The 27808-nt window shown below is 44.1% G+C and overlaps 1 protein-coding gene across 5 annotated transcripts in view; it reads right to left on the bottom strand.

Moving 5' to 3' along the window:
* Positions 1-24627, bottom strand: part of soga1 (suppressor of glucose, autophagy associated 1) — a 75633-nt gene extending 51006 nt beyond the window's left edge. For all 5 annotated transcript variants that reach the window (XM_021615710.2, XM_021615712.2, XM_021615714.2 and 2 more), the window contains exons 1-3: positions 23381-24627; positions 20954-21178; positions 14051-14209 (exon numbers count right to left, since the gene is read on the bottom strand). In XM_021615710.2, the coding sequence (XP_021471385.2) occupies positions 14051-14209; positions 20954-21178; positions 23381-24292 (1296 nt within the window). In that variant the 5' untranslated portion in view covers positions 24293-24627. The remainder of the gene's footprint in view (positions 1-14050; positions 14210-20953; positions 21179-23380) is intronic.
* Positions 24628-27808: the final 3181 nt, after the last annotated feature.

The following is a 27808-nucleotide window of genomic DNA, read 5'->3' as shown; positions in this document are numbered from 1 at the left end:
ACAGTATAAACAAGTCTATATACGATGTGAGCAAATGAGGTGAGATAAGGGAGGTAAAGGCAAAAAAAGGCCATGGTGGCAAAGTAAATACAAAATAGCAAGTAAAACACTGGAATTGTAGATTTGCAGTGGAAGAATGTGCAAAGTAGAAATAAAAATAATGGGGTGCAAAGGAGCAAAATAAATAAATAAATTAATTAAATACAGTAGGGAAAGGGGTAGTTGTTTGGGCTAAATTATAGGTGGGCTATGTACAGGTGCAGTAATCTGTGAGCTGCTCTGACAGTTGGTGCTTAAAGCTAGTGAGGGAGATAAGTGTTTCCAGTTTCAGAGATTTTTGTAGTTTGTTCCAGTCATTGGCAGCAGAGAACTGGAAGGAGAGGCGTCCAAAGAAAGAATTGGTTTTGGGGGTGACTAGAGAAATATACCTGCTGGAGCGTGTGCTACAGGTGGGTGATGCTATGGTGACCAGCAAGCCGAGATAAGGGGGAACTTTACCTAGCAGGGTCTTGTAGATGACATGGAGCCAGTGGGTTTGGCGACGAGTATGAAGCGAGGGCCCGTCAACGAGAGCATACAGGTCGCAATGGTGGGTAGCATATGGGGCTTTGGTGACAAAACGGATTGCACTGTGATAGACTGCATCCAATTTATTGAGTAGGGTATTGAAGGCTATTTTGTAAATGACATCGCCGAAGTCGAGGATTGGTAGGGTGGTCAGTTTTACAAGGGTATGTTTGGCAGCATGAGTGAAGGATGCTTTGTTGCGAAAAAGGAAGCCAATTCTAGATTTAATTTTGGATTGGAGATGTTTGATATGGGTCTGGAAGGAGAGTTTACAGTCTAACCAGACACCTAGGTATTTGTAGTTGTCCACGTATTCTAAGTCAGAGCCGTCCAGAGTAGTGATGTTGGACAGGCGGGCAGGTGCAGGCAGCGATCGGTTGAAGAGCATGCATTTAGTTTTACTTGTATTTAAGAGCAATTGGAGGCCACGGAAGGAGAGTTGTATGGCATTGAAACTTGCCTGGAGGGTTGTTAACACAGTGTCCAAAGAAGGGCCAGAAGTATACAGAATGGTGTCGTCTGCGTAGAGGTGGATCAGAGACTCACCAGCAGCAAGAGCGACATCATTGATGTATACAGAGAAGAGAGTCGGTCCAAGAATTGAACCCTGTGGCACCCCCATAGAGACTGCCAGAGGTCCGGACAGCAGACCCTCCGATTTGACACACTGAACTCTTTCAGAGAAGTAGTTGGTGAATCAGGCGAGGCAATCATTTGAGAAACCAAGGCTGTCGAGTTTGCCGATGAGGATGTGGTGATTGACAGAGTCGAAAGCTTTGGCCAGATCAATGAATACGGCTGCACAGTAATGTTTCTTATCGATGGCGGTTAAGATATCGTTTAGGACCTTGAGCATGGCTGAGGTGCACCCATGACCAGCTCTGATTGCATAGCAGAGAAGGTATGGTGAGATTCGAAATGGTCGGTAATCTGTTTGTTGACTTGGCTTTCGAATACCTTAGAAAGGCATGGTAGGATAGATATAGGTCTGTAGCAGTTTGGGTCAAGAGTGTGTCCCCCCTTTGAAGAGGGGGATGACCGCAGCTGCTTTCCAATCTTTGGGAATCTCAGACGACACGAAAGAGAGGTTGAACATGCTAGTAATAGGGGTGGCAACAATTTCGGCAGATCATTTTAGAAAAAAAGGGTCCAGATTGTCTAGCCCGGCTGATTTGTAGGGGTTCAGATTTTGCAGCTCTTTCAGAACATCAGCTGAACGGATTTGGGAGAAGGAGAAATGGGGAAGGCTTGGGCGAGTTGCTGTGGGGGGTGCAGTGCTGTTGACCGGGGTAGGAGTAGCCAGGTGGAAAGCATGGCCAGCCGTAGAAAAATGCTTATTGAAATTCTCAATTATGGTGGATTTATCAGTGGTGACAGTGTTTCCTATCTTCAGTGCAGTGGGCAGCTGGGAGGAGGTGTTCTTATTCTCCATGGACTTTACAGTGTCCCAGAGCTTTTTTGAGTTAGTGTTGCAGGAAGCACATTTCTGCTTGAAAAAGCTAGCCTTGGCTCTTCTAAATGCCTGTGTATAATGGTTTCTAGCTTCCCTGAACAGCTGCATATCACGGGGGCTGTTCAATGCTAATGCAGAACGCCATAGGATGTTTTTGTGTTGGTTAAGGGCAGTCAGGTCTGGGGAGAACCAAGGGCTATTTCTGTTCCTGGTTCTAAATTTATTGAATGGGGCATGCTTATTTAAGATGGTTAGGAAGGCATTTAAAAAAATATCCAGGCATCCTCTACTGACGGGATGAGATCAATATCCTTCCAGGATACCCCGGCCAGGTCGATTAGAAAGGCCTGCTCGCTGAAGTGTTTCAGGGAGCGTTTGACAGTGATGAGTGGAGGTCGTTTGACCGCTGACCCATTACGGATGCAGGCAATGAGGCAGTGATCGCTGAGATCTTGGTTGAAGACAGAGGTGTATTTAGAGGGCAAGTTGGTTAGGATGATATCTATGAGGGTGCCCGTGTTTAAGGCTTTGGGGAGGTACCTGGTAGGTTCATTGATAATTTGTGTGCGATTGAGGGCATCAAGCTTAGATTGTAGGATGGCTGGGGTGTTAAGCATGTTCCAATTTAGGTTGCCTAGCAGCACGAGCTCTGAAGATAGATGGGGGGCAATCAGGTCACATATGGTGTCCAGAGCACAGCTGGAGGCAGAGGGTGGTCTATAGCAGGCGGCAACGGTGAGAGACTTGTTTTTAGAGAGGTGGATTTTTAAAAGTAGAAGTTCAAATTGTTTGGGTACAGACCTGGATAGTAGGACAGAACTCTGCAGGCTATCTTTGCAGTAGATTGCAACACCGCCCCCTTTGGCAGTTCTATCTTGTCTGAAAATGTAGTAGTTTGGGATTAAAATGTCAGAATTTTTGGTGGTCTTCCTAAACCAGGATTCAGACACAGCTAGAACATCCGGGTTGGCAGAGTGTGCTAGAGCAATGAATAGAACAAACTTAGGGAGGAGGCTTCTAATGTTAACATGCATGAAACCAAGGCTTTTACGGTTACAGAAGTCATCAAAAGAGAGCGCCTGGGGAATAGGAGTGGAGCTAGGCACTGCAGGGCCTGGATTCACCTCTACATCGCCAGAGGAACAGAGGAGGAGTAGGATAAGGGTACGGCTAAAAGCAATAAGAATTGGTCGTCTAGAACGTCTGGAACAGAGAGTAAAAGGGGGTTTCTGGGGGCGATAAAATAGCTTCAAGGTATAATGTACAGACAAAGGTATGGTAGGATGTGAATACAGTGGAGGTAAACCTAGGTATTGAGTGATGAAGAGAGAGATATTGTCTCTAGAAACATCATTGAAACCAGGAGATGTCATCGCATGTGTGGGTGGTGGAACTAATAGGTTGGATAAGGTATAGTGAGCAGGACTAGAGGCTCTACAGTGAAATAAGCCAATAAACACTAACCAGAACAGCAATGGACAAGGCATATTGACATTAAGGAGAGGCATGCTTAGTCATGTGATCAAAAGGGTCCAGTGAGTAGAGAGGTTGGTTGGGGTCACGGCGATTTAGACAGCTAGCCGGGCCATCGGTAGCAAGCTAGCATAGGATGGAGGTCTGTTATTAGCCACCTCGTGCGTTTCCGTCGGTAGGATTAGTGGGGTTCCGTGTGGTAGAGGGGATGAATCCAAATCACACAACAACAAAAAAAACAATAGATATAGTTATAGAGGCCCAAGAGAAAAAATTAATAAATAAATTGTCCGATAGGTCTATTCAGATAGCAGCCGATAAGACAGCTAACGGTTAGCGGACCGCAGATGGGCGTTCAGGTAACGTCGCGACGGAGGAGCCAGCCGGATAACTCCTTCGGGTAGATAACGTCGGCAGTCCAGTTGTGAAGGCGAGATCCAGGTATGAATGTCCAGAGTTAGCGGTTGAAATCCAGGGACATGGAGAGAAAAATACGTCCTGTATGTTCCGTTCCGAGCCGCGCCGTACAAAACTGGCGATAGATTTTCGAGCTAAAGGATAGCTAGCTGATGACCACAAACCGTGGTTAGCTGAATACTAACGATTAGCCAGTAAAGAAGCTAACTAGCTTCTGATTAGCTTCTGGCTAGCTTCTGGATTAGCTTCTGGCTAGCTTCTGGTTAGCTTCTGGTTAGCTTCTATGGAAGATTACAGATTTGAGGTAAATAATACTTTTTTTATAAATATAAATTGGTGAGGCGGGTTGCAGGAGAGTGTTTTGACGATGAGTTTATGGAAGAAAAAAAAAATATATATAACAAAAAGTTGTAAATATATATATATATACGGAACACGACAAGACGAGGACAAAAGACGTCTGAACTGCTATGCCATCTTGGGTTCATTGTGTGAAGCTTCTTTCTATCCACCCAGAGATGCTACATTCCTTTGTCTTCACTGGCCTTCTATCCTCACCTTTCTTTTTTAAGCTTTACTCTCCATTTCTCCTGCTTTCTGCTCTCTCTCTCTCTATTTTAGTCATTACGCTAATAAAAAGGTACGGTGGCCTATATTTACATCCTATTTAGCGCCGCACGACAGTGATTACATTTCAGTAGTTGCTCTTCTCCAGAGCAACTTACAGTCGTGAGTGCCTTCCTTTTCGTACTAGTCCACCCGTGGGAAATGAACCCACGACCCTGTCGTTGCAAGCGCCATGCTCTACCGACTGAGCCACATAGGTGAGGTCCTGGTCAATCACAATGACCCAGAACAACAGCCTTCTATCCAGTGCCTCCATAACCCATCTGCTTTGTTACCATGATGGCCCATAATAGGTTTGTTTGCACTTGGCACAGTCCTGGAACACACCCAGCACAGGGCGCTCCTCATCAGAGACAGACAGCTGGCCAGCTAAATCATCATTAGGGTGGGAGAGGTTTTGACCAGGGGTAAGCACCTCTGTTTTTAGGATGGACAGTTTGAGGGGAGCGGGAAAGAGACAGTCATTATCAGAAAAGGGCTCCGTTACATGCTGGAGGTTTGCAGATCTGGAGATCTGCAGCATGGTGGGACTCAGTTCAGCCCAAACCACTGGGATTGTAAGCAGCATGGTGAGGCGTTCTAATCAGAGCACACACACACACACACACACACACAACGACAGCAGCCCGACTGGGACAAGTGATCGTCGCCCACAGCGACCTGATTGGTTGGCAGGGGCAGAGCGGAGAATCCCAGATTAAACCTGAGAAGCACTTAGGACCCACCTAATGCAGCGGAACAGGTGTGTGTGTGTGTGTACTACTGTATGTGTATGTGTGCCCATAGTGAAATACCTGACCAATTCCACTGTAACTAACTGAATAACACCCCCGTTGGCTGTTAACTAAAGTGGAACACAGTGGCAAAGTGCCAGAAGATGGAACATTTTCCAAGGTACCAAAGAAAACAACGTTGTCTACTACCCACATTTTTTTTTAAATGACTTTACCAGAGAATACTGTAGAACACAATATGGTCTATACTTGGCATGTAGGTTTCTCAGTTCTTATAGACCATATATTGTGTTCCCTACAGGTTATAGAAAAGAGCAGAAGCTCTGAACTATCTATTCAGAACCAAGCTCTACCTAACAAGGTCATCCACGATACAGTGTTTGACATCCGTCCCATGTCTGAGGATGTTGGCGAGATAACGTGGAAGCTGGACAGAGGGGGCAACAGTGAGCGCTGTTTAGTTTAAGTAGGTTTCTATTTTGCTTGGGGGATGGCGAATGGGCATAAGCATCTGCCTCTGATTCCAAAGTTTGTAAGATTACATCCAGCAATTGAAAAGGGTTTTTGATAAGCCTATCCCAAACCTGAACCCTGACCTGAACCATTCAGAGTTAATGCCTAAACTTAACCTTAAACACTTTGACATTTGGAACAACTTTGAAATTTGAGGTTCGACAAACATGGATGAATGTTTCATTCTGACTGGAGACTGTGAGAGCTGGTAGGTCCTACCGACTTACAGGTTCTGGAGCATTTGCTCTTTTAATATTTCTCCAGTACGTTTCCTGGAGGAGAACGTCTCCACTTCTATGTCAAAGGTAATGAAACAAAACACTATAGTAAACACTACAGTAATGTCCGCCAAAACACTATAGTAAACACTACAGTAATGTCTGCCAAAACACTATAGTAATGTCCTCCAAAACACTATAGTAATGTCCTCCAAAACACTATAGTAAATACTACAGTAATGTCCGCCAAAACACTATAGTAAACACTACAGTAATGTCCGCCAAAACACTATAGTAAACACTACAGTAATGTCCGCCAAAACACTATAGTAAATACTACAGTAATGTCCGCCAAAACATTATAGTAAATACTACAGTAATGTCCGCCAAAACACTACAGTAATGTCCGCCAAAACACTATAGTAAACACTACAGTAATGTCCGCCAAAACATTATAGTAAATACTACAGTAATGTCCGCCAAAACACTACAGTAATGTCCGCCAAAACACTATAGTAAACACTACAGTAATGTCCGCCAAAACACTACAGTAATGTCCGCCAAAACACTATAGTAAACACTACAGTAATGTCCGCCAAAACACTATAGTAAATACTACAGTAATGTCCGCCAAAACACTATAGTAAATACTACAGTAATGTCCAACAAAACACTATAGTAAGTACTACAGTAATGTCCGCCAAAACACTATAGTAAATACTACAGTAATGTCCGCCAAAACACTATAGTAAACACTACAGTAATGTCCGCCAAAACACTATAGTAAACACTACAGTAATGTCCGCCAAAACACTATAGTAAATACTACAGTAATGTCCGCCAAAACACTATAGTAAATACTACAGTAATGTCCGCCAAAACACTATAGTAAATACTACAGTAATGTCCGCCAAAACACTATAGTAAATACTACAGTAATGTCCGCCAAAACACTACAGTAATGTCCGCCAAAACACTATAGTAAACACTACAGTAATGTCCGCCAAAACACTATAGTAAATACTACAGTAATGTCCGCCAAAACACTATAGTAAATACTACAGTAATGTCCGCCAAAACACTATAGTAAATACTACAGTAATGTCCGCCAAAACACTACAGTAATGTCCGCCAAAACACTATAGTAAACACTACAGTAATGTCCGCCAAAACACTATAGTAAATACTACAGTAATGTCCGCCAAAACACTATAGTAAACACTACAGTAATGTCCGCCAAAACACTATAGTAAACACTACAGTATTGTCCGCCAAAACACTATAGTAAATACTACAGTAATGTCCGCCAAAACACTATAGTAAACACTACAGTAATGTCCGCCAAAACACTATAGTAAACACTACAGTAATGTCCGCCAAAACACTATAGTAAATACTACAGTAATGTCCGCCAAAACACTACAGTAATGTCCGCCAAAACACTATAGTAAACACTACAGTAATGTCCGCCAAAACACTATAGTAAATACTACAGTAATGTCCGCCAAAACACTATAGTAAATACTACAGTAATGTCCGCCAAAACACTATAGTAAATACTACAGTAATGTCCGCCAAAACACTACAGTAATGTCCGCCAAAACACTATAGTAAACACTACAGTAATGTCCGCCAAAACACTATAGTAAATACTACAGTAATGTCCGCCAAAACACTATAGTAAACACTACAGTAATGTCCGCCAAAACACTATAGTAAACACTACAGTATTGTCCGCCAAAACACTATAGTAAATACTACAGTAATGTCCGCCAAAACACTATAGTAAACACTACAGTAATGTCCGCCAAAACACTATAGTAAACACTACAGTAATGTCCGCCAAAACACTATAGTAAACACTACAGTAATGTCCTCCAAAACACTATAGTAAACACTACAGTAATGTCCGCCAAAACACTATAGTAAATACTACAGTAATGTCCGCCAAAACACTATAGTAAATACTACAGTAATGTCCGCCAAAACACTATAGTAAACACTACAGTAATGTCCAACAAAACACTATAGTAAATACTACAGTAATGTCTGCCAAAACACTATAGTAAGTACTACAGTAATGTCCGCCAAAACACTATAGTAAATACTACAGTAATGTCCGCCAAAACACTACAGTAATGTCCGCCAAAACACTATAGTAAATACTACAGTAATGTCCGCCAAAACACTACAGTAATGTCCGCCAAAACACTATAGTAAACACTACAGTAATGTCCGCCAAAACACTATAGTAAATACTACAGTAATGTCCGCCAAAACACTATAGTAAACACTACAGTAATGTCCGCCAAAACACTATAGTAAACACTACAGTAATGTCCGCCAAAACACTATAGTAAATACTACAGTAATGTCTGCCAAAACACTATAGTAAACACTACAGTAATGTCCGCCAAAACACTATAGTAAACACTACAGTAATGTCCTCCAAAACACTATAGTAAACACTACAGTAATGTCCGCCAAAACACTATAGTAAACACTACAGTAATGTCCGCCAAAACACTATAGTAAATACTACAGTAATGTCCGCCAAAACACTATAGTAAATACTACAGTAATGTCCGCCAAAACACTATAGTAAACACTACAGTAATGTCCAACAAAACACTATAGTAAATACTACAGTAATGTCTGCCAAAACACTATAGTAAGTACTACAGTAATGTCCGCCAAAACACTATAGTAAACACTACAGTAATGTCCGCCAAAACACTATAGTAAATACTACAGTAATGTCCGCCAAAACACTATAGTAAACACTACAGTAATGTCCGCCAAAACACTATAGTAAACACTACAGTAATGTCCGCCAAAACACTATAGTAAACACTACAGTAACGTCCTCCAAAACACTATAGTAAACACTACAGTAATGTCCGCCAAAACACTATAGTAAATACTACAGTAATGTCCGCCAAAACACTATAGTAAATACTACAGTAATGTCCGCCAAAACACTATAGTAAATACTACAGTAATGTCCGCCAAAACACTATAGTAAACACTACAGTAATGTCCAACAAAACACTATAGTAAATACTACAGTAATGTCTGCCAAAACACTATAGTAAGTACTACAGTAATGTCCGCCAAAACACTATAGTAAATACTACAGTAATGTCCGCCAAAACACTATAGTAAACACTACAGTAATGTCCTCCAAAACACTATAGTAAGTACTACAGTAATGTCCGCCAAAACACTATAGTAAGTACTACAGTAATGTCCGCCAAAACACTATAGTAAGCACTACAGTAATGTCCGCCAAAACACTATAGTAAATACTACAGTAATGTCCGCCAAAACACTATAGTAAATACTACAGTAATGTCCGCCAAAACACTATAGTAAGTACTACAGTAATGTCCGCCAAAACACTATAGTAAATACTACAGTAATGTCCGCCAAAACACTATAGTAAGTACTACAGTAATGTCCGCCAAAACACTATAGTAAATACTACAGTAATGTCCGCCAAAACACTATAGTAAATACTACAGTAATGTCCGCCAAAACACTACATGAATTACAATAGTTGTCACGACTTCCGCCGAAGTTGGTCCCTCTCTTTGTTCGGGCGGCGTTCGGCCGTCGAAGTCACCGACCTTCCAGCCATCGCTGATCCTCTTTTCATTTTCCTTTGGTTTTGTCTCGTCTTCCATCACACCTGGTTCCAATCCCATCAATTACATGTTGTGTATTTAACCCTCTGTTCCCCCTCATGTCCTTGTCGGTGATTGTTTATTGTAAGTGCTTGTGCAGGTCTGTCCTGGTGCGCGTCAGGTTATGTGCCCATTATTTGATTGTTCTGTTTACCGGTGGTTTTTTGTTGTTATTAAACTGTGCCGTTTGGAAACAGTTTCTGCTCTCCTGCGTCTGACTTCTCTGCCGCCAGTACGCACCCCTTAGAATAGTATTTACTACAGTTGTCTTTTACTACAGTATTTATACTATAGTTAACTGTAAATACTATACATTATTATACAGTAATCTACAGTAAATAATATAGTAAATACTACAGAATTCACTGTAGTGTTTTTTGCTGACTTTAGTGTTTTTGCTGACTTCAGTTAAAGTCAGTAAAAACACTACAGTGAATACTAAAGTATTTTTCTTCCTTTTTCTAGGCAAGTCAGTTAAGAACAAATTCTTATTTACAATGACGACCTAGGAACATTGGGTTAACTGCCGTGTTCAGGGGCAGAACGACAGATCAGATCGGGGATTCAATCTAGCAACCTTTCAGTTACTGGCCCAAAGCTCTAACCACTAGGCTATCTGCTGCCCCATAGTAGTATAGTATACTATAGTATTTTTTACGCGGGTATTCATCACATGAATACACCCCTCAGCTCTTCTGCATGTTGTAAAGCACTGAATGATCAATGGCTCAAGCCCAGAGCATAATCATTCATTCATTGGGAGAAACAACCATGTGACTGATAAGGAAGTAGCTCACGGTCACATGTCCTCCATCTCCACTGACTTTCCCTTTGCCTGTAAGGCTCCTCCCCCTCTCTCTGCTCAAGGACATGCTTCTCCCAGCCTCCGACAAACAAAGGGACAACAGCACTTCCTGAAGGCATAAATAAAATGGGGGCTGGCTCGGTATAGTGTTTCCTTGATAAGTAATGGCGTAATGAGTGGCGTTTGCAACACAAAATAAGTGCATTAGGCCTTGGGATTGACTGCTACAGAGGTCGGTGTCCCTAAGCTGTCTCCACTGCGATCCCACTAAATCACTGGGGTAATGAAAGCCCACAAATACACACCAGTAAACATAAAAGACTGCCCAGTCTGCCCATGACCAAGAGAAAAATGATTATAGGGAGAGATAGCTATTTGCACATCGCTACAACACTGTATATAGACATAACATGACATTTGAAATGTCTTTATTCTTTTGGAACTTGTGTGAGTGTAATATTTTTTTATTTCACTTTTGTTTATCCACTCCACTTGTTTTGGCAATGTAAACATGTGTTTCCCATGCCAATAAAGGCCCTTTGAATTGAATTGAATAGAAAGAGAGAGAGAGAGAGAGGGGGGGAGAGAGAGAGAGAGAGAGAGAGAGAGAGAGAGAGAGAGAGTGGAGAGAAACGAGGAAGCGACTGGGATTGAAAGTGGGAGAGGGGTGGCGAGATTTAGAAAAATAAAGACAGAGGGAGAACAAGCTACAGAGAGAGGGAGAGGGAGAGGAAGAGGGAGAGAGAGAGAGGAGAGGGAGAGCGAGAGAGGAGGAGAGAGAGAGAGAGAGAGGAGAGAGGAGAGAGAGAGAGAGAGAGGTGGGGAAAGGGAGAGAGAGAGAGAGAACTTGCGAGGAAGCGACTGGGATTGAAAGTGGGAGAGGGGTGGCGAGATTTAGAAAAATAAAGACAGAGGGAGAACAAGCTAAAGAAAGAGAGAGAGAGAGGGAGAGATGTCCTGCTGGATGTTTACACTTGAAGGCGTTATATCTTTCCTGACTGCCTGCCCATTTCGCCTATTCGAGCTGCAACCCAACCACCCAACCCCCTCCCCGACCCAACCCCCCTCCCCGCCCGACCTCAACCCAACCCAACCCCCTTGCATCACTCCATCCCTCCCTCCAATCCAGCCTCATCACCTTCAGAGGGTCAAAAAAGCTGCAATGGGAGTCGATGCAGTTGGAATTAGAGGAGGAGTGAACAGGGAGCGGTGAGGAATGGAGGGGATATAGAAATACCTTCATCAGCAGTGTTCTGTCTGTGTTACAAGCATTCCACTTTCCTTAATCCATTTGTGTGGAATCACTTCTTGTCAAAAAGGTAGCTGGTTAACAAAGGCCAAAGCTCTAGACACAGGCAGCCGAAACCACAAAAAAATGGATCTAATCTCAGAGAGTTGTCCTTACTTAGCCTCACCGGTGACCCTACTTCTAATCCCAACATTTTCCATTGGTTTAGAGGGGCGGATGGCGGATCCTTCGCAATGCAGTTACATGACGAAACGCCGAGAGCCTACGACGGATTTTAAACAGATTGTTTTGGGAAGACATATGAGAAATAGTCAACAGCCAATCTGGGTTTAACCTAGGGGTTAGTGGTTAATCCATCCTACATATGGACTCAAATGTTACTGACCACATCCTTCAACACAACTCAGGTTAAAAACATTGAAATGTTTTGGGGGGGGGGGGAATGTCTGATGTCATAGAGCACAGTACATCACAGCCTGCCACAAGCTAAGGGAGGAAACATAAACTGTCCTATTTTCTCCACGTCTTATAAGTAATAGACAATATAAGTGCCGCCAGTCAATTTACATTTTGTTTGTTGAATTAGATTCTGAGTGGATTGTTATTCAATCATTAAAATGGACCATTATTACATGTCTGCATTGAAACAGAGGAGAAGGAAAACGCGGCAAATACGCCATATTGGCTTTCTCTTTTCCCCTCTTCCTTCTCCCTCTCTTCTCCCTCTACCTGGCCAGCATCTTCAGCCCCTCCACTATCCCAGGAGACAGACGGTCCAGCGGGCAGAATCCAATGGAATAGCCGGGCCCCGGCAGCTACCCCAACACTGCAGCAGCAGCATCACTTCCACTCCCAGACAGGAGCCACAGAATACCAAATGAATTACTTACAAACCGCCTTTTATTCCCCTTTAATACGCACAGCCCTGATTCTCAGGGACGGAGACATTCCTAACTGACCGGGGAACAGAGACGGAGTGGGCAGAGTGAAGCCAGGGATCGGCGGGCACACATAATAGTTCTGGATCTGGAAGGGTGTCAGCTATGCAAAGAATTCTCCCTCTCCATTGGGGCGAGCACAACACAGCAGCGGTACCTCGCTTAGCATAGGGTCCGCCAACCACAAAGCTAGCCAACCAGCCTGCCAGCCAGCCAGCCAGGCAGTGACTGAGTGAGTTAGCATTGCAGCCAGCCAGACACCCAGCTACCCAACCAGCTACCCATCAAGCCAGCCAGCCCAAACCTCATTCTGAGAGCTGGGCCAAGGCTACGGTCAGTCATCAGTCCCCCCTCCCTGCTCTCCTCTCCTCCATAAAGGGACAGCAGGAGAGAGAGGGGCCTCCTTTTGTCCACTCCAGATTAGTCAACACAGGGGGAGGGCCGAGACTGAGAGAAGAGGGCATTTGATTTCTCCTTAGAGCATAACTGAGCCTAACGCAATATCTGTAGATCGCAAAACAGTATTTTTAGCAGGAGCATTTATCGGGATAGAAAGACGAGCACAAAGCAACTTCCTCCCACGGTTTTCTACTCAACTCTTTCCAGTAAACATATGTCAAGGCCAAATGAAGAAAAGCCAAATGTCAACATTTGGCTTAAAGGTTACCAGTCCCAATTTGAGTCCAAACAAAAAACACAACCCTCTATCATAAAACTCAAACCGGTCACTTCACAACATATAGGACAACATACAATTGTGGTTCAGTGACCGTGTATGTGGTGCATGAAACCTTGAAGAAAGGCAAAAAAACAGATCGGCTCAGCTAAACCCAGCCAACTTAACCCAGCCTACTTAACCCAGACTACTTAACCCAGCCTACTTAACCCAGCCTACTTAACCCAGACTACTTAACCCAGCCTACTTAACCCAGCCTATTCAACACAGCGTAACCTATAGCCAAACCCAGCTAAACCCAGCCTACTTAACCCTGGCTACTTAACCCAGCCTACTTAACCCAGCCTATTCAACACAGCGTAACCTATAGCCAAACCCAGCCTACTTAACCCTGGCTACTTAACCCAGCATACTTAACCCAGCCTATTCAACACAGCGTAACCTATAGCCAAACCCAGCTAAACCCAGCCTACTTAACCCAGCCTATTTATCACAGCGTAACCTACAGCCAAACCCAGCTAAACCCAGTCCAGCTCAGCCCAGCTAGACACAGCCATGGTCAACCCAACCAAGCCCAGCCATGCCACACCACACCATGTCTCACTTCTCTGGCCCTATCCACACGGCCCAAACATGGTAATCCCAGCTCAGCCCAATCCCACCCCACCCAGCCTTGTCCGGCATAACGTCTTACCTCTCGTTGCTTCTCCATCTCAGCCTGCAGGACCTGCTTGGCCACCTCGAGCTCCTGGAGCCTGAACCTCATCTCCTCGTTCTCCTGCTCCAGACGACCCCTCTTCTTCTCCACAGAGTCCAACTCGGTGTGCAGCCGGATGGACACGTCTTTAGCCACCTGACGTCCAAAGGAGGAGACGAGAGAGAGAAGACATGAGGGAGGGGTGGGGGGGTCAACATCAGAGGTTCATTGATCAAGCATGATCCACGATGCCATGGTCCAGAGTCATACTAAATTACTTTATGAATGCCCTTTGTAAATTCTGATTTGTTTCCAGTATGACCATATACACACTGAGTGTACAAAATGTTAGCAGGGCCTTTTGCCCTCAGAACAACCTCAATTCGTCCAGGGAATGGGCTCTACAAGGTGTTGAATGCGTTCCACAGGGATGCTGGCACATGCTGACTCCAATGTTTCCCACAGTTGTGTCAAGTTGATGTCCTTTGGGTGATGGACCATTCTTGATACACACAGGAAACTGTTGAGCATGAAAAATACTGCAGCTTTGGTCGCAGGTGCGACTGGGATTTACTATCATACCCCGTTTAAAGGCACTTAAATATTTTGTCTGACCCATTCACCCTCTGAATGGCACACATACACAATCCATGTCTCAATTGTCTCAAGGCTTAAAAATCCTTCTTTAACCTGTCTCCTCCCCTTCATCTACACTGATGGAAGTGCATTTAACAGGTGGCATCAATAAGGTACCATAGCCTTCACCTGGTCCTGGTCAAATCAAGTCAAATGTTATTGGTCACATACACATAGTTATCAGATGTTAATACGAGTGTAGCGAAATGCGTGTGCTTCTAGTTCCGACAGTGCAGTAATATCTAACAAGTAATCGAACCATTCCCCAACAACTACCTAATACACACAAATCTAAAGGGTGTGAATGAGAATACGTACATATAAGTATATGGATGGTCAGTCTACGTCGTGGAAAGAGTGTTCTTAATGTTTTGTCCACTCAGTGTATATGGGTAAGTAAAATATGTCTCTCTGCTGATGGTGTATTCACAGCACAGTAAGAAATGACACCATACTGTAGCTTATCATTAATGTGTTCCAGTATTATTACTAATGTGTTCCAGTATTATCACCAATGTGTTCCAGTATTATCATTAATGTGTTCCAGTACTATCACTAATGTGTTCCAGTACTATCACTAATGTGTTCCAGTATTATCATTAATGTGTTCCAGTATTATCAATAATGTGTTCCAGTATTATCACTAATGTGTTCCAGGATTATCACCAATGTGTTCCAGTATTATTATTAAGGTGTTCCAGTATTATCACTAATATGTTCCAGTATTATCATTAATGTGTTCCAGTATTATCACCAATGTGTTCCAGTATTATTACTAATGTGTTCCAGTATTATTATTAAGGTGTTCCAGTATTATCACTAATATGTTCCAGTATTATCATTAATGTGTTCCAGTATTATCACCAATGTGTTCCAGGATTATTACTAATGTGTTCCAGTACTATCACTAATGTGTTCCAGTACTATCACTAATGTGTTCCAGTATTATCATTAATGTGTTCCAGTATTATCATTAATGTGTTCCAGTATTATCACTAATGTGTTCCAGTATTATCATTAATGTGTTCCAGTATTATCACTAATGTGTTCCAGTATTATCACCAATGTGTTCCAATATTATTACTAATGTGTTCCAGTATTATCATGAATGTGTTCCAGTATTATCACTAATGTGTTCCAGTATTATCATTAATGTGTTCCAGTATTATCACCAATGTGTTCCAGTATTATCACTAATGTGTTCCAGTATTATGATTAATGTGTTCCAGTATGATCACTAATGTGTTCCGGTATTATCACTAATACGGTTAGGAGTGGAGTAGAGCAGAGACCAGCTCTTATACCATCCTGTGTTGACATGTTGCTACAGAACAAGACTGATATTAAGGCTGATCTTCTTAAAGTTGGATATAGGTTCCCCTGAGGGGTAGGAAGAGCATTAAATGCAGTTGGGGATCAACACAGACACTATCCAGATGAGCGTATGATGTTCTGCTGGGCCAACAACAACTTGTGTGTGTGTTTCTGTTTGATTGTATATCACCAGGGCACTGACAGGATGTTCAATCCAAATGCAAACCCAGCTGCCTGGTTTTAATTGTTTATAATGAAAGGAGGTGACATGTCAAGGGTGCTCTATTCATACCATAGACAGGAAACACATCCAAAACATCTGAGTGGATTGTCATATTGATGTGCTTGAAAGCATTGTATCATTCAAAATGGTAATATAACATAATGATATCTAAGGCACAATATGATGATTATTATTTCATGTTCTCTCTCTATTTTTCTACCTCTGCAACATCATAGCATGGGATGGGAGTCTTTTGGTGCAGTGTGGACTGGGGTACAGTGCTGATCTCATTAAAGGAGAAAGGGGGTCAGAGCAAACAGGGCTCCTGTGTGTGTGTGCGTATATGTGTGTGTGTGTTTGAATGTGTGTGCGTGCGTGCCTCTGTGTGGAGTACAGTGCTGATCTCATTAAAGGAGGAAGGGGGTCAGAGCAAACAGGGCTCCTGTGTGTGTGTGCGTATATGTGTGTGTGTGTTTGAATGTGTGTGCGTGCGTGCCTCTGTGTGGGGTACAGTGCTAATCTCATTAAAGGAGGAAGGGGGTCAGAGCAAACAGGGCTTCTGTGTGTGTGTGTGTATATGTGTGTGTGTGTTTGAATGTGTGTGCGTGCGTGGGTCTGTGTGGGTTCAGTGCTGATCTCATTAAAGGAGGAAGGGGGTCAGAGCAAACAGGGCTTCTCTGTGTGTGTGTGCGTATATGTGTGTGTGTTTGAATGTGGGTGCGAGTGCATCCACGTGTGTCAGAATTGGGGTATTTTCTCTGGACCTATAACCAGAGCCAATGTGCAGCTGGGAACCACAATGCCCCTCTGTGCTGCCCACTCTGAGAGTGGACCAACCGACCAATTCCCCATCATGCTCAAATTCATCTCTCTCTCTCTCTCTCTCTCTCTCTCTCTCTCTCTCGCTCTCTCTCTCTCTCACACAGACGTTCTCTTTTTTCGGTCTTCCCCTCCTTCTCTCATTCTGCCCCTGCCCCTCCCTCTCTCTTCTCCATACTTTAGAAGGTAGAAATGTACATGCAAAGAGACAGACTGCATGGTCAAATCAATGCTCCCTTTCATTAGCGTTCTGGGAGGGTTCCAGGTTATGTTTTTAGACTGGCGGTATATGGCGATCAGGCCCCTTCACAGTAAACAACAGTATGTATTAATGGCCTGTTAACTTACTACATCTACAGGATTCCCTCCTGTCTCTTGCTGTTCAGCCTCTTTCCATACACTGCCTTGGCTGCCTTCGCCTACCAATCAAATATCATGCTTTGATATGTAAAAGTAAAACACATAGATTTCAGCACTCTGTGGGTGAAGTTTCCCCTAGATACAGATCTAGGATCAGCTTCCCATCTCCAACCCCTAACCTCAACCACTATTGAATTTTTTTTTAAAGAAGAAAACTGAACCAAGATCAGTGTCTAGGGTCACTGCACTAGCGGTTTTAGCATTGGCGAGAGGGGTTCCAGCTGGAGAGATAGAGGACGTGAATGGCATACAGAGGAGAGGAGAGAAGGTCTTGCAGGACTGGTACATTATAGTCAAGTCCCAGCCTTCAGACTCCTAACGTCGATCCTATCCACACCCGGCACTTGGACACACATACCAAATTAAAAAGAGCCATTTACCCATCAAAGGGGTCTCTTTCACATGTTTTTGTGGGTGAGTGTGTGTGTGATAGAGAATATTTTGCATCTCTGAGGGTGGGTTCATTGGTGTGTGTTTGTGTGTGTGCACGCGCACGCGCACATGTGTGTGCCTGCATGGGAGTGTGTGTGTGTGTGTGTGTGTGTGTGTGTGTGTGCTGAAGCGGCACCATGTTCCCCTTCTGATCCTGCCTGTCAGCACTGTCACAGCTGTTCCTCCACACGCCTTTTAACAATGACTTCCCTGTAGATTTTATCATCAGCGTTTTGCATGTTGGCAGTACGCACAGGAGGGGGGAGTGTGTAAAGTATCGGCCACGTCTGTGTCCCAAATGGCCCCATATTCCCTATGTAGTGCACTACTTCTGACTAGGGCCCATAGCCAGGGCCTTACTGTACACAACCTTGGAGAGATATTGTATTTTCTACTTTAATGAGCTAAGAAGTGCTTACAAAGGAGAGCATACTCTATGAAAGCATTGAGTATTTACCATCTAGCTTAGACATTTAATGATAGGATCTAGTATTGCAGTATCAGCTAACAGGCTCAGCCAACTGGTGCACTTTTATGTAACAATCATCTAGTTGTTATCCTTCCTGTTGCAGCCTCTAGAAACTGAAAATAATAATCTTCTTCCCTTCTGTCTATCTATAAAAGGCTTTTTAGTAGTGAAAGAGCAGACCCCTGCACGACAGTTGTTTAGTGGTTACAGAATAATCCACATGGTGGGGCATCCACATACGCTCCTGCTTGTGCCGTGCTGAGCAGGCACAGGGACAAAAATACTTCCTGATACTCCTTGAGCCAGCCAATCGGCTCTCTGATCCGGGCGTGTCTGGCTGACACATGGAGACGGTTTCTATTGGTATCTCCAGGATGCTGCTGTTACTGTTGCCCAGCCGTTATCTGCTGCTGAGAGAGGGATGGAGAGAGGGAGATAGAGGAGAGAGAGAGGGAATCCACCCTCTCTCTCTCTCTCTCTCTCTATCCCTATCTCAACAACCCCTACTTTCCTTCCCTATATGTCACATCACGCCATACTGCAACTCGGCTGTTGCTATGCAGGAGTGCACAGAGGCTCAGCCCACTCATCCTATACGTGTGAAGTTAAGAGGGGAAGGATATGGTATCTTTCACACCCCAACCCATCACAGATCACAGGCAAAGTGTGAGAGCCTGTGCCTTTGACTCGAAATAAAATACCTCAGTCAAGTTTCCCCAGCAAACAATGATGGTAGCATCATAACATCCAGGCTGGGAGAGATGTTGTCTATGGAATGATTATGGAATGAAAAGGCTAGCTGCCCTGAATAAAATCCACTGACCCAGACAGTGTAATGAGAGACTGATTCTATATCATACTGGTATCTACTGTATATCCCTTAGCACATTTCCATTGTTGTGGAAGACCTCAATGTTTTCCATTTCCTATGTTTCATAGCTCTGTAATTAGGACAGTGGGTCAGAAAGGACAGGAAGTGACCAGGAGAATCCCACGACCATCTCCAGATATCACACACACACACACACACACACTCGTACTCGCACGCAGAAAAATGCACGCATTGCACATTCACGCCCCTCCCCCTGCGGAGCGCTGAAGAGCAGGATGCAACAGGAAGTGGGAACAGCTCACTGTGTATGTCACAAGGGAACAAGGACTTAGGAGAGAGAGCAATAATTATGTTAAGCCAATTTAAAGTATAGCCCTACTGGCACAGCCCTATCAGCTTACAGTATGCTATTTTATGTGATCACGTTGGTTGAGTACTGTGTGACTAATAGAGACTGACCATAACCACAAAGTAGTTATTTTCGTCTAATGGAACCTACCGACCCCAATGTGTTGAAACTACCTGTATTTACTGAATGAACCTAACACGCAGAATACATACTAACTGTTCAATAACTCATTGCTGTGCCACAAACACAAAGTCGTGTGTTCTTGCTGACAAGTGAAAGAAAGTCTACAATGGCTGGTACAGGACAGGTCTCAAATATCACATGGAATACAGCCCAAATCCTCTCAAACATGTCAAGACACATTTCCTTCCCCCGGTGCTTGGTTGGTGCGTGAATAAGCCTGTCTGAGAACACAGCCGGCCTCACGGTTAGAGGAACTCCGTTTGAAGGGAGTCTGGAGTGCATGGGAGTGTTAAAGCCCAGTGTGAGGGAAAAGGGCTGAGAAATTTGATCTGGTTTAGTTGGTAGCCAGCAGAAACAATCAGGTAGGTGTTGAGTGACTGGCCCTAGCTGTTTAAGAATACAGAGAGGGAGACGGAGAGGGGAGGCCGAGGAAGCCGGGGTCACATCCCTGTGGTTTGTTTTTGGTTTCCTGTGTTAATGGTCTTCTTTGACTGTCTTCCCCCGGCCCGTTGAGCTCTTGCGCCCACCCGCTGCGCCCCGATTGGCTGCTGAGGACTTAACTCGGGAGCGACACCAAATCCTTATTCCCCAGAGTCAGCACAGACGGCCGGCACAGAGGCACAATATTACCTGGCCAGAAAGAAGGGGACACTTCCCCCCCCCCTCCCGTTTCTTTCTTTCTCTCTTTAAAAAAAAGAAAAAGATATACAAATGGACCGTTTTTAGAGAGGGACAGCGGGAACGGGGCCTGCCTTCAGGGGATGACATCATTACCCTCTCCCCTCTATTCCCTCCTTCCTCGACTCCTGAGAAAGGCCACATTGTGTTTCTGTCACATGGAAATAGATCACAGACGGCTGTGAATGTGGGACGTGTAACCACAGCCTCAGTTCAGTAGGAAGACCAACAACCCGCAACGTCTCCATTAACAAGAAATCCCATCAATGGTGTGTGAATGTATGCATTTAAAGCCAAATGTAACCTTTGTCCTTTGACCTGTTATGTCACCCCCCCCCCCCCTTTTTTTTAAGTTTACGAAAATCTGCAAGGACATAAATGCTAGCAATTACCCAAAGTTCAGTCTCTCGTCAAGTTCTGTTTGTGTTGCTGACATACACGATTTAGGCATAGCCTTACACAAAGACACACACACACATCATCTTGGCTGCCCATCGAAAGTCGATGACAGGCATACACGCGCACGCTCTCCATTCCAGATTCACCTTGACGTCCTGCTCCAGGGTACGGATGAGCTCCCCGTCCACCTGTCCCGTCTGGGCCACGCGGAGGCTGCGTCTCTCGGCCTTGCGGAGGCGGTACTGCAGGATGCGGCAGGTCTTGTTGGCCTGCTCAAACTGCTGCCTCAGCTCCTGCAGCTGGTACACATCCTCCTCCATGTACATGTCCCTCATCTCCAACATCTCCGAGCGCAGCTCCTCCATCTCGTCCTGGGGGAGAGAGAGAGGGGGTCGGGGGAAGGGTGGAGGAGAAGACGGTTTGAGAATGGTAGAAAATGGTCTGGATGAGCTAGTGCCATCATTCGACTACATATAAGAATTCTTATAGGGACTGTCTCAGCATCAGATCACCAGTCATCGTCAACACCCTCTTCATTAGTTTATCCTTAGCAGGGTGTGTATCGTCATCTCAGACTCAGTAGGCCTTTCCTGCAGTCAAATGACCTAGTGGCCTCATGGGAATGTTATTCATAATTTTCATAATTTCAGAATTAATCAACCTTTTTTAAATGCATTTTTTAAATCTGAATGAAAATCAGCTGTTTCCATGTCAAGCGGTTTTGTTATATTTCTGTGATGTATATAACGTGTAATATTGGGATGCAAACTCAAAATTGAATACATTTCAACTCTATATCTGACATGGTACAGGTGTCTTCTTGTATAAAGGCCATCACCATGTGTGTGAGGTGTAAACGTTCGTTTTAACGGGAGATGTGCTGATTTAGCCCATGGCAGTAAGACTGTAGCACTAACAACCCCATTGCCTACATAACCCCACCAGGGGCAAACCAGTGTAGAACACAGATTAATACAGAACTGAACTGTGCCCACCTGATAGAAAGGTGTATAATAACAATGGCAATGTATGATTGAAATCAAACCCCAAAAAGCCTTCCTAGAATTCCCTACTACTACTTACATAACAACACGGTTGAAGAGGCATTAGCCCAAATCCTTACAACCCCCCTGACAGAGGCGCAGTAATAAGGCAGATCGAGTATTTATAAGGGCGGTGGTGGGAGAAGTGTGTAGTAGTAAATACAAGTCTTTTATCCCATTGCTAATATGCCGAGAGGGCTGCCAGGGGGAATGTGGGTCACTCACTGCAGAGCGCGTCACGTGGTGCGGCCCCGGTATAAACAATGGTGTGTGGAGTGAGTGAGGACAGTGGGCGCTCTCGACTGCAGCATCTGCACGACGCAGGCTACCCCCCAGCAAACAGCTGTACTAGTCAGACAGGCGTGCCGAAGACAGGCGAGAGAAAGCACGGGATAAATAAATAAAGTTGTCGCGCTCTAGGACTACTCTGGCTGCACGAATGACCTGATTTAAAAAAAAAACCTCATAATTAGACTTAAGAAAAAGGATGTGGCACCCCATGCCTGTTTATGGTAATTAACCAGTAAGATGGATTTGATGATTATGGTCTGAAATGAACCAAAAAGTGTTATTGGTGGGGAAGTGTGTATTACACATTCATGCACAATGGACTGTCCTAGTAAACTGCCTTCTTTTGAAGGGCCATCTTAGATGGTCACCAAATAGGCTAGTAGTCTATTAGGCCCATGTACACCATAATCATCTTAATATTGCTGTCCCAGATCAGTTAAATATGAAATAAAACGTGCTAATAGTAGCCTAGAAATTGTTTGGATAAAGCGTTATGCTGCGCAGACCTGTAGGATAATCCAATGTATTAGTGAACCCCTCTGACTGAGGCCGTGTCTGTGACGCATGCCAATTCTTTTTTTAAATGTTATTATTTGATTAAACCTTTATTTAACTAGGCAAGTCAGTTAAAACCAATTCTTATATACAATGACGGCCTACGCGTAAAGCCCCCCGGCCTTGATAACATTGTTTAACAAAATACAATTAGTGTATATGTTTTAACCAGGTCACTGTACTCCTCCGGCGCGTAATGGATGGGCGCACTACAACCAGCTGCATGTCCGACCACCTCTGATGGTTTGGGCATTCACCACCTGACCATCATGAGCTGTGAACACAACAGCTGAGAAAACATTGATAATGAATTCCCGAAATAACACTGACCAACCCTGAAGTCTCCGTGCCTTCAAAGGGTGGTATTTTGTTGTTGTTTTTGACAAGAGGGAGGAGGGAGTAATCAATTATGCACTCAAGATGTTGTTGGCTTTGTGGCCAGTTTGGGTTTGCATGGATTACTCTGCTTTTCTCCTGAAGAGCAGAACAGTGATAATGCATACATATCTTAGGTTTTGATTTTGTTGATCCAATTAAAATAGTTTCTCCGGAACCATCTCTTATAGAAATGTTATTGGAGAGCTTTTTTAAATAATGTTTTAAAAAACAAAACCTTTTCACTTTCACAAATGAGAGCAAACAGAGGAAGGAATGTCTGTAGCAAATCTGGAAAAATATGCTTACTTTTAGGTAATCGTTTTCTGATCTCAGTTCCTCGATTTCCCTGACAAATTCTTCATGCATGCCATCCATGAACTCTTCTGTCAGGTCGGAGAAAGCCAGGGAAGTGCTGGCAGGCACCCGGCTGTCGAACGAGGTGAGAGATCGTTCATCCCCCGGAGAAATGCTCCCCTCCCCGGTCTCCACTCCAAAGGAGAGTCGGTCCTTATCTACGGGGGTCTTGACATGATGGTCACCACGAGTACCCGTATCCGGTGGTCCATCTCCGCAGTCCCTGCTCCGTTTCTCGCCCTCAGCCCCCCCGCCTCGGCTGCTGGATTCGGTGTCACTACTCAGAGCTTCGGTGGAGAGTTTATTCTCCTCCGAGGCGCAATCGGAGATCTCAGAACTGCTATCCGTTGGCGACAGCTTGCCCGCGGCGCAACCAGAGTCTTTGCTCAGGTCGTCCGAGGCGTTGCTTGCATCCGCCACCTTCTTCCGAACACCTTTCATCGATTTACTGCCGCTCTTCTGGGCACTGGCAACCGATAGTGTGGATTTCCCGGGCAGTTTTCCTTTCTCTGATTTGGTCTCTTTTCCGCTACCTGGACTACGCCTGGACACCCGGCTGCCTAAATGTATGGATCCTGGTTTAACGCTCAGTGTTGGTGTACCGATGCCTCCCCGGATCTTGGTGAGGGACCATCCAGGCACATCCTTGGGTCTAGCGGGTGACGGAGCCCGGTTGATCTTTTTCTTCTCGTTCACTTGGATGGACTGCACTACGGGCTGTTGCTCGAACTGGTGCTGTTGTTGGGGCTGCGCCTGCCCGCCGTTGGCGTTCTCCGTCCCGCTTTCCATTTTGTGCCTGTGTCTCCTTTCCTTGGGCGAGACAAAGTGAGTTGGCGAATGAACATCAGCCTTTGTCTTTGTCATTCATTCCGCTTTGACAACTACAGAAAACAGAAACGAAACCCCTATCAGAAGAGGTAGAAGTTGAAATGTATCTCACAACTGCAAACAAATACACTGTAGCAATCCCGAAAAACCCGGATGCAGCAGCGTAGAAAGACAGGAACTGCAAGTTGTAACACGTTGTGATGATGATGTTTCCCCGGTTTTAGGATTACTTTCGTTGAGGTTTTTGCCCCTCTTCTACTTATCTTGCATTAAGCGACTCTCTCCCCGGCGCGGTTTGAAGTGGTAGGAACAGTGGCAGTGTGCTCCCGAGGTTTATTTCTCCGCCCAGCTAGCGGTTCTGTCTGTGACGAATTTGGAGCATCACTTGGAGCTCTCTGCTGCCACCCAGACACGTAGATCGTTTCAAGAAGCACACGTGAGACTACAATAAAACTAGGATGCATATAGACTTACTACAAACATAGGCTATAGGCTGCCTATTTAATTCAGGATCAAACTCGATTTGGACAGTGGTTTTGGACAGGGTCTAATACGCAGTACTTAATTTGTTGATCGGGAGGTACCGGGAGGTACCGAAACAAAATGTTTGAAATGTAACCTTTATTTAACTAGGCAAGTCAGTTAAGAACAAATTCTTATTTATAATGACAGCCTACACCGGCCAAACACGGGACGACGCTGGGCCAGTTGTGCGTCGAACTATGGGACTCCCAATCACCGCCGGTTGTGATACAGCCTGAATGTACTCTTGAAAGTTATAATAGTAGAACGCGCAAGGTGCAATTTCGAAATTGGGTAGTGCATCATCACCTTCGAGATCTACTTATAACTTGTCAGAAATGTCCAGGTCAACTTGCCCATGTCAGCCAAATATGTTTTATTTGTATTTGTATTTATTAAGAATCCCCATCAGCTGCTGGCAAGGCAGCAGCTACTCTTCCTGGGGTCCAGCAACATTTTAGTCCATAGTATTGTTGTATTTTTTTTTTGTCACTGAAATATCACATGAATACAAGTTAGATAGACGTGGCACAATGAATAGAATTGCAAGAAAATGAGCTTTAAAACTCCAACATTTTCTTTGTTCCTCAATGCTGGAAAAGTTTGGGAACCCCTGCTATAAGGAAATATATGATGAAGTGCAACTCTGGAGAGGTGAGAGCTGCAGGCTGATGTCTATCAGAGCAGAGAGGGAGAGAGAGAGAGATCATAGAAAGTGAATCTCATTCTAGTCCTGCGAGAGATAGAGGCTCGGCTTCTCACACAGCCACTGCCACGCATTGGTCCCAAACGTAGGTTACAAAGTTGCTCAAATCATAAGCCCCGGCCGGCTCAACGGTTATAGAACATGTTTACTTGTTGCTATGGTAGCATCGCTATTTATGAACATAGTTTCCTCTGAGGATACATAATTTGGCCTGCAGGCAAATGACATCAGCATTATTTTCACTGAGAGGCACTTGGTTCTGTGGCCCTTCTCCGGTTTGACAGTGGTGTATTCAGTTCACATTTATTTATTTATCTGTTATTTTACCAGGTAAGTTGACTGAGAACACGTTCTCATTTGCAGCAACGACCTGGGGAATAGTTACAGGGGAGAGGAGGGGGATGATTAGGTGACCGTGATGGTTTGAGGGCCAGATGGGGAATTTAGCCAGGACACCGGGGTTAACACCCCAACTCTTACGATAAGTGCCATGGGATCTTTAATGACCTCAGAGAGTCAGGACACCCGTTTAACATCCCACCCACAGGGCAGTGTCCCCAATCACTGCCATGGGGCATTGGGACATTTTTTTTCTTCAGACCAGAGGAAAGAGTGCCTCCTACTGGCCCTCCAACACCACTTCCAGCAGCATCTAGTCTCCCATCCAGGAACTGATCAGGACCAACCCTGCTTAGCTTCAGAAGTAAGCCAGCAGTGGTATGCAGGGTGGTATCCATCATTGCCAGCACAAACAGAGGATTGAGTACACAGGGGCCCCTACAAAACGTTCTGGCCTGCTTCCATTTCACTTGAGCACACCTGTGTGTATATTCACCTCCTACGATCTTTCTTTCTCTCTTTCTTTCACTTATTGTTCATCGAAACAGGCTCTATTGTTCTCTTTCTCTCTCTCCCTCTCCCTCTCGCTCTCACACGCACACATACACACAAGTATTCATGCACGCATGCACACACAGTATAATTTCATATGCTGTAATAATATGTGTAATCTTAGCGTCGTATAGGCAGTTATTATACAACCACATTAAAACGTATAAATTAACACCTTAGGGTATAAGCACAAGTTTCAGTCTCAATGCTGTAATATTTTTTGTAACACTTGTATGTGTTTTCTCCTGATCATGTGTTGTTTTGTCTGTCGATTTGCCATGTGCCAGAATGAGAGTCTATCAGACTAACAGTTCAACACAGATCTAAGCCTCAGTGGAAGAATGCTATTCTCTGAATAATGACGCAGGAATCACACAGGAGCACAAAGCCCATACTCCCTAATTACCTTACTATGTAATGACTGCTTAATACTATGCTGTTCACACACACCAACACGCACAGACACACACAGACACGCATGCGTGCACACACCCACGGGCACACACACACACACAGCGCAAAGCTCCTGGTTAACCACTCACAGGCTTAATTCCAGCCTATCCAGGGTCTAATACAGGCTGATAGTTACCCCCAGCTCCTCAAAAGCATATTAATATTGGATTCATAAACTGTAAAGGCAATCTTGTAAAACCAGCAATGGAATAATTGTAATGGGGGTAATATTTATAATCTATGAGCTCCAAAATTATTGAGACAGTGACAAATGTTTTGTTATTTCGGCTCTGTAGTCCAGCATTTGGATTTGAAATGATACAATGACTATGAGGTTAAAGTGTAGACTGTCAGCTTTAATTTTTGAGGGTGTTTTCATCCTTAGAAGTTACAGCCGTTTAGAAAAACACTTCGACATGAATGTGAATGCTTCCATGATTGTGGATAATCCTGAACGAATCCTGAATAACGACGAGTGAGAAAGTTACAGAGGGATAAATATCATACCCCCCCCCCCCAAAACAAAAACAAAAATGTGTCACTGCCCCAAAACTTTTGGAGCTCACCTGTATACCTCACGTGTGACCCGTAATAAGACAATGCAATTAATGGACACAGTCTATTAAAAGGTATATCTGACTCCATTTAACATTATAGTAAAACCATGTGCAATCAAGTATTAATGCATTTTGCTGACTAAGACCAAGGAATGGTCATGAGAAGCGATTACCAAAGAAAGCATTATTTCATATCGTAATCAAATTAATGGATTCACATACAAGGCATAGAGATAATGACATTAACAAAGAACAATTCTTGGCACATATATCCCGAAGTTAACTTACAAGACAAAACAAAGAGATACCTTCTAGGCCAAAGACGCCTAGGAAATAAGCAAATATCATACAACTGTTCTCCAATGGACAGGATGCAGGACAGTAGAGAGAACAACAGACCTTCATTCCATTTATAACATCTGA

Source organism: Oncorhynchus mykiss, chromosome 9, assembly GCF_013265735.2.
Source record: "Oncorhynchus mykiss isolate Arlee chromosome 9, USDA_OmykA_1.1, whole genome shotgun sequence".
Taxonomy (NCBI): Eukaryota; Metazoa; Chordata; class Actinopteri; order Salmoniformes; family Salmonidae; genus Oncorhynchus; species Oncorhynchus mykiss.
This window is presented reverse-complemented; position numbering and strand designations above follow the sequence as displayed.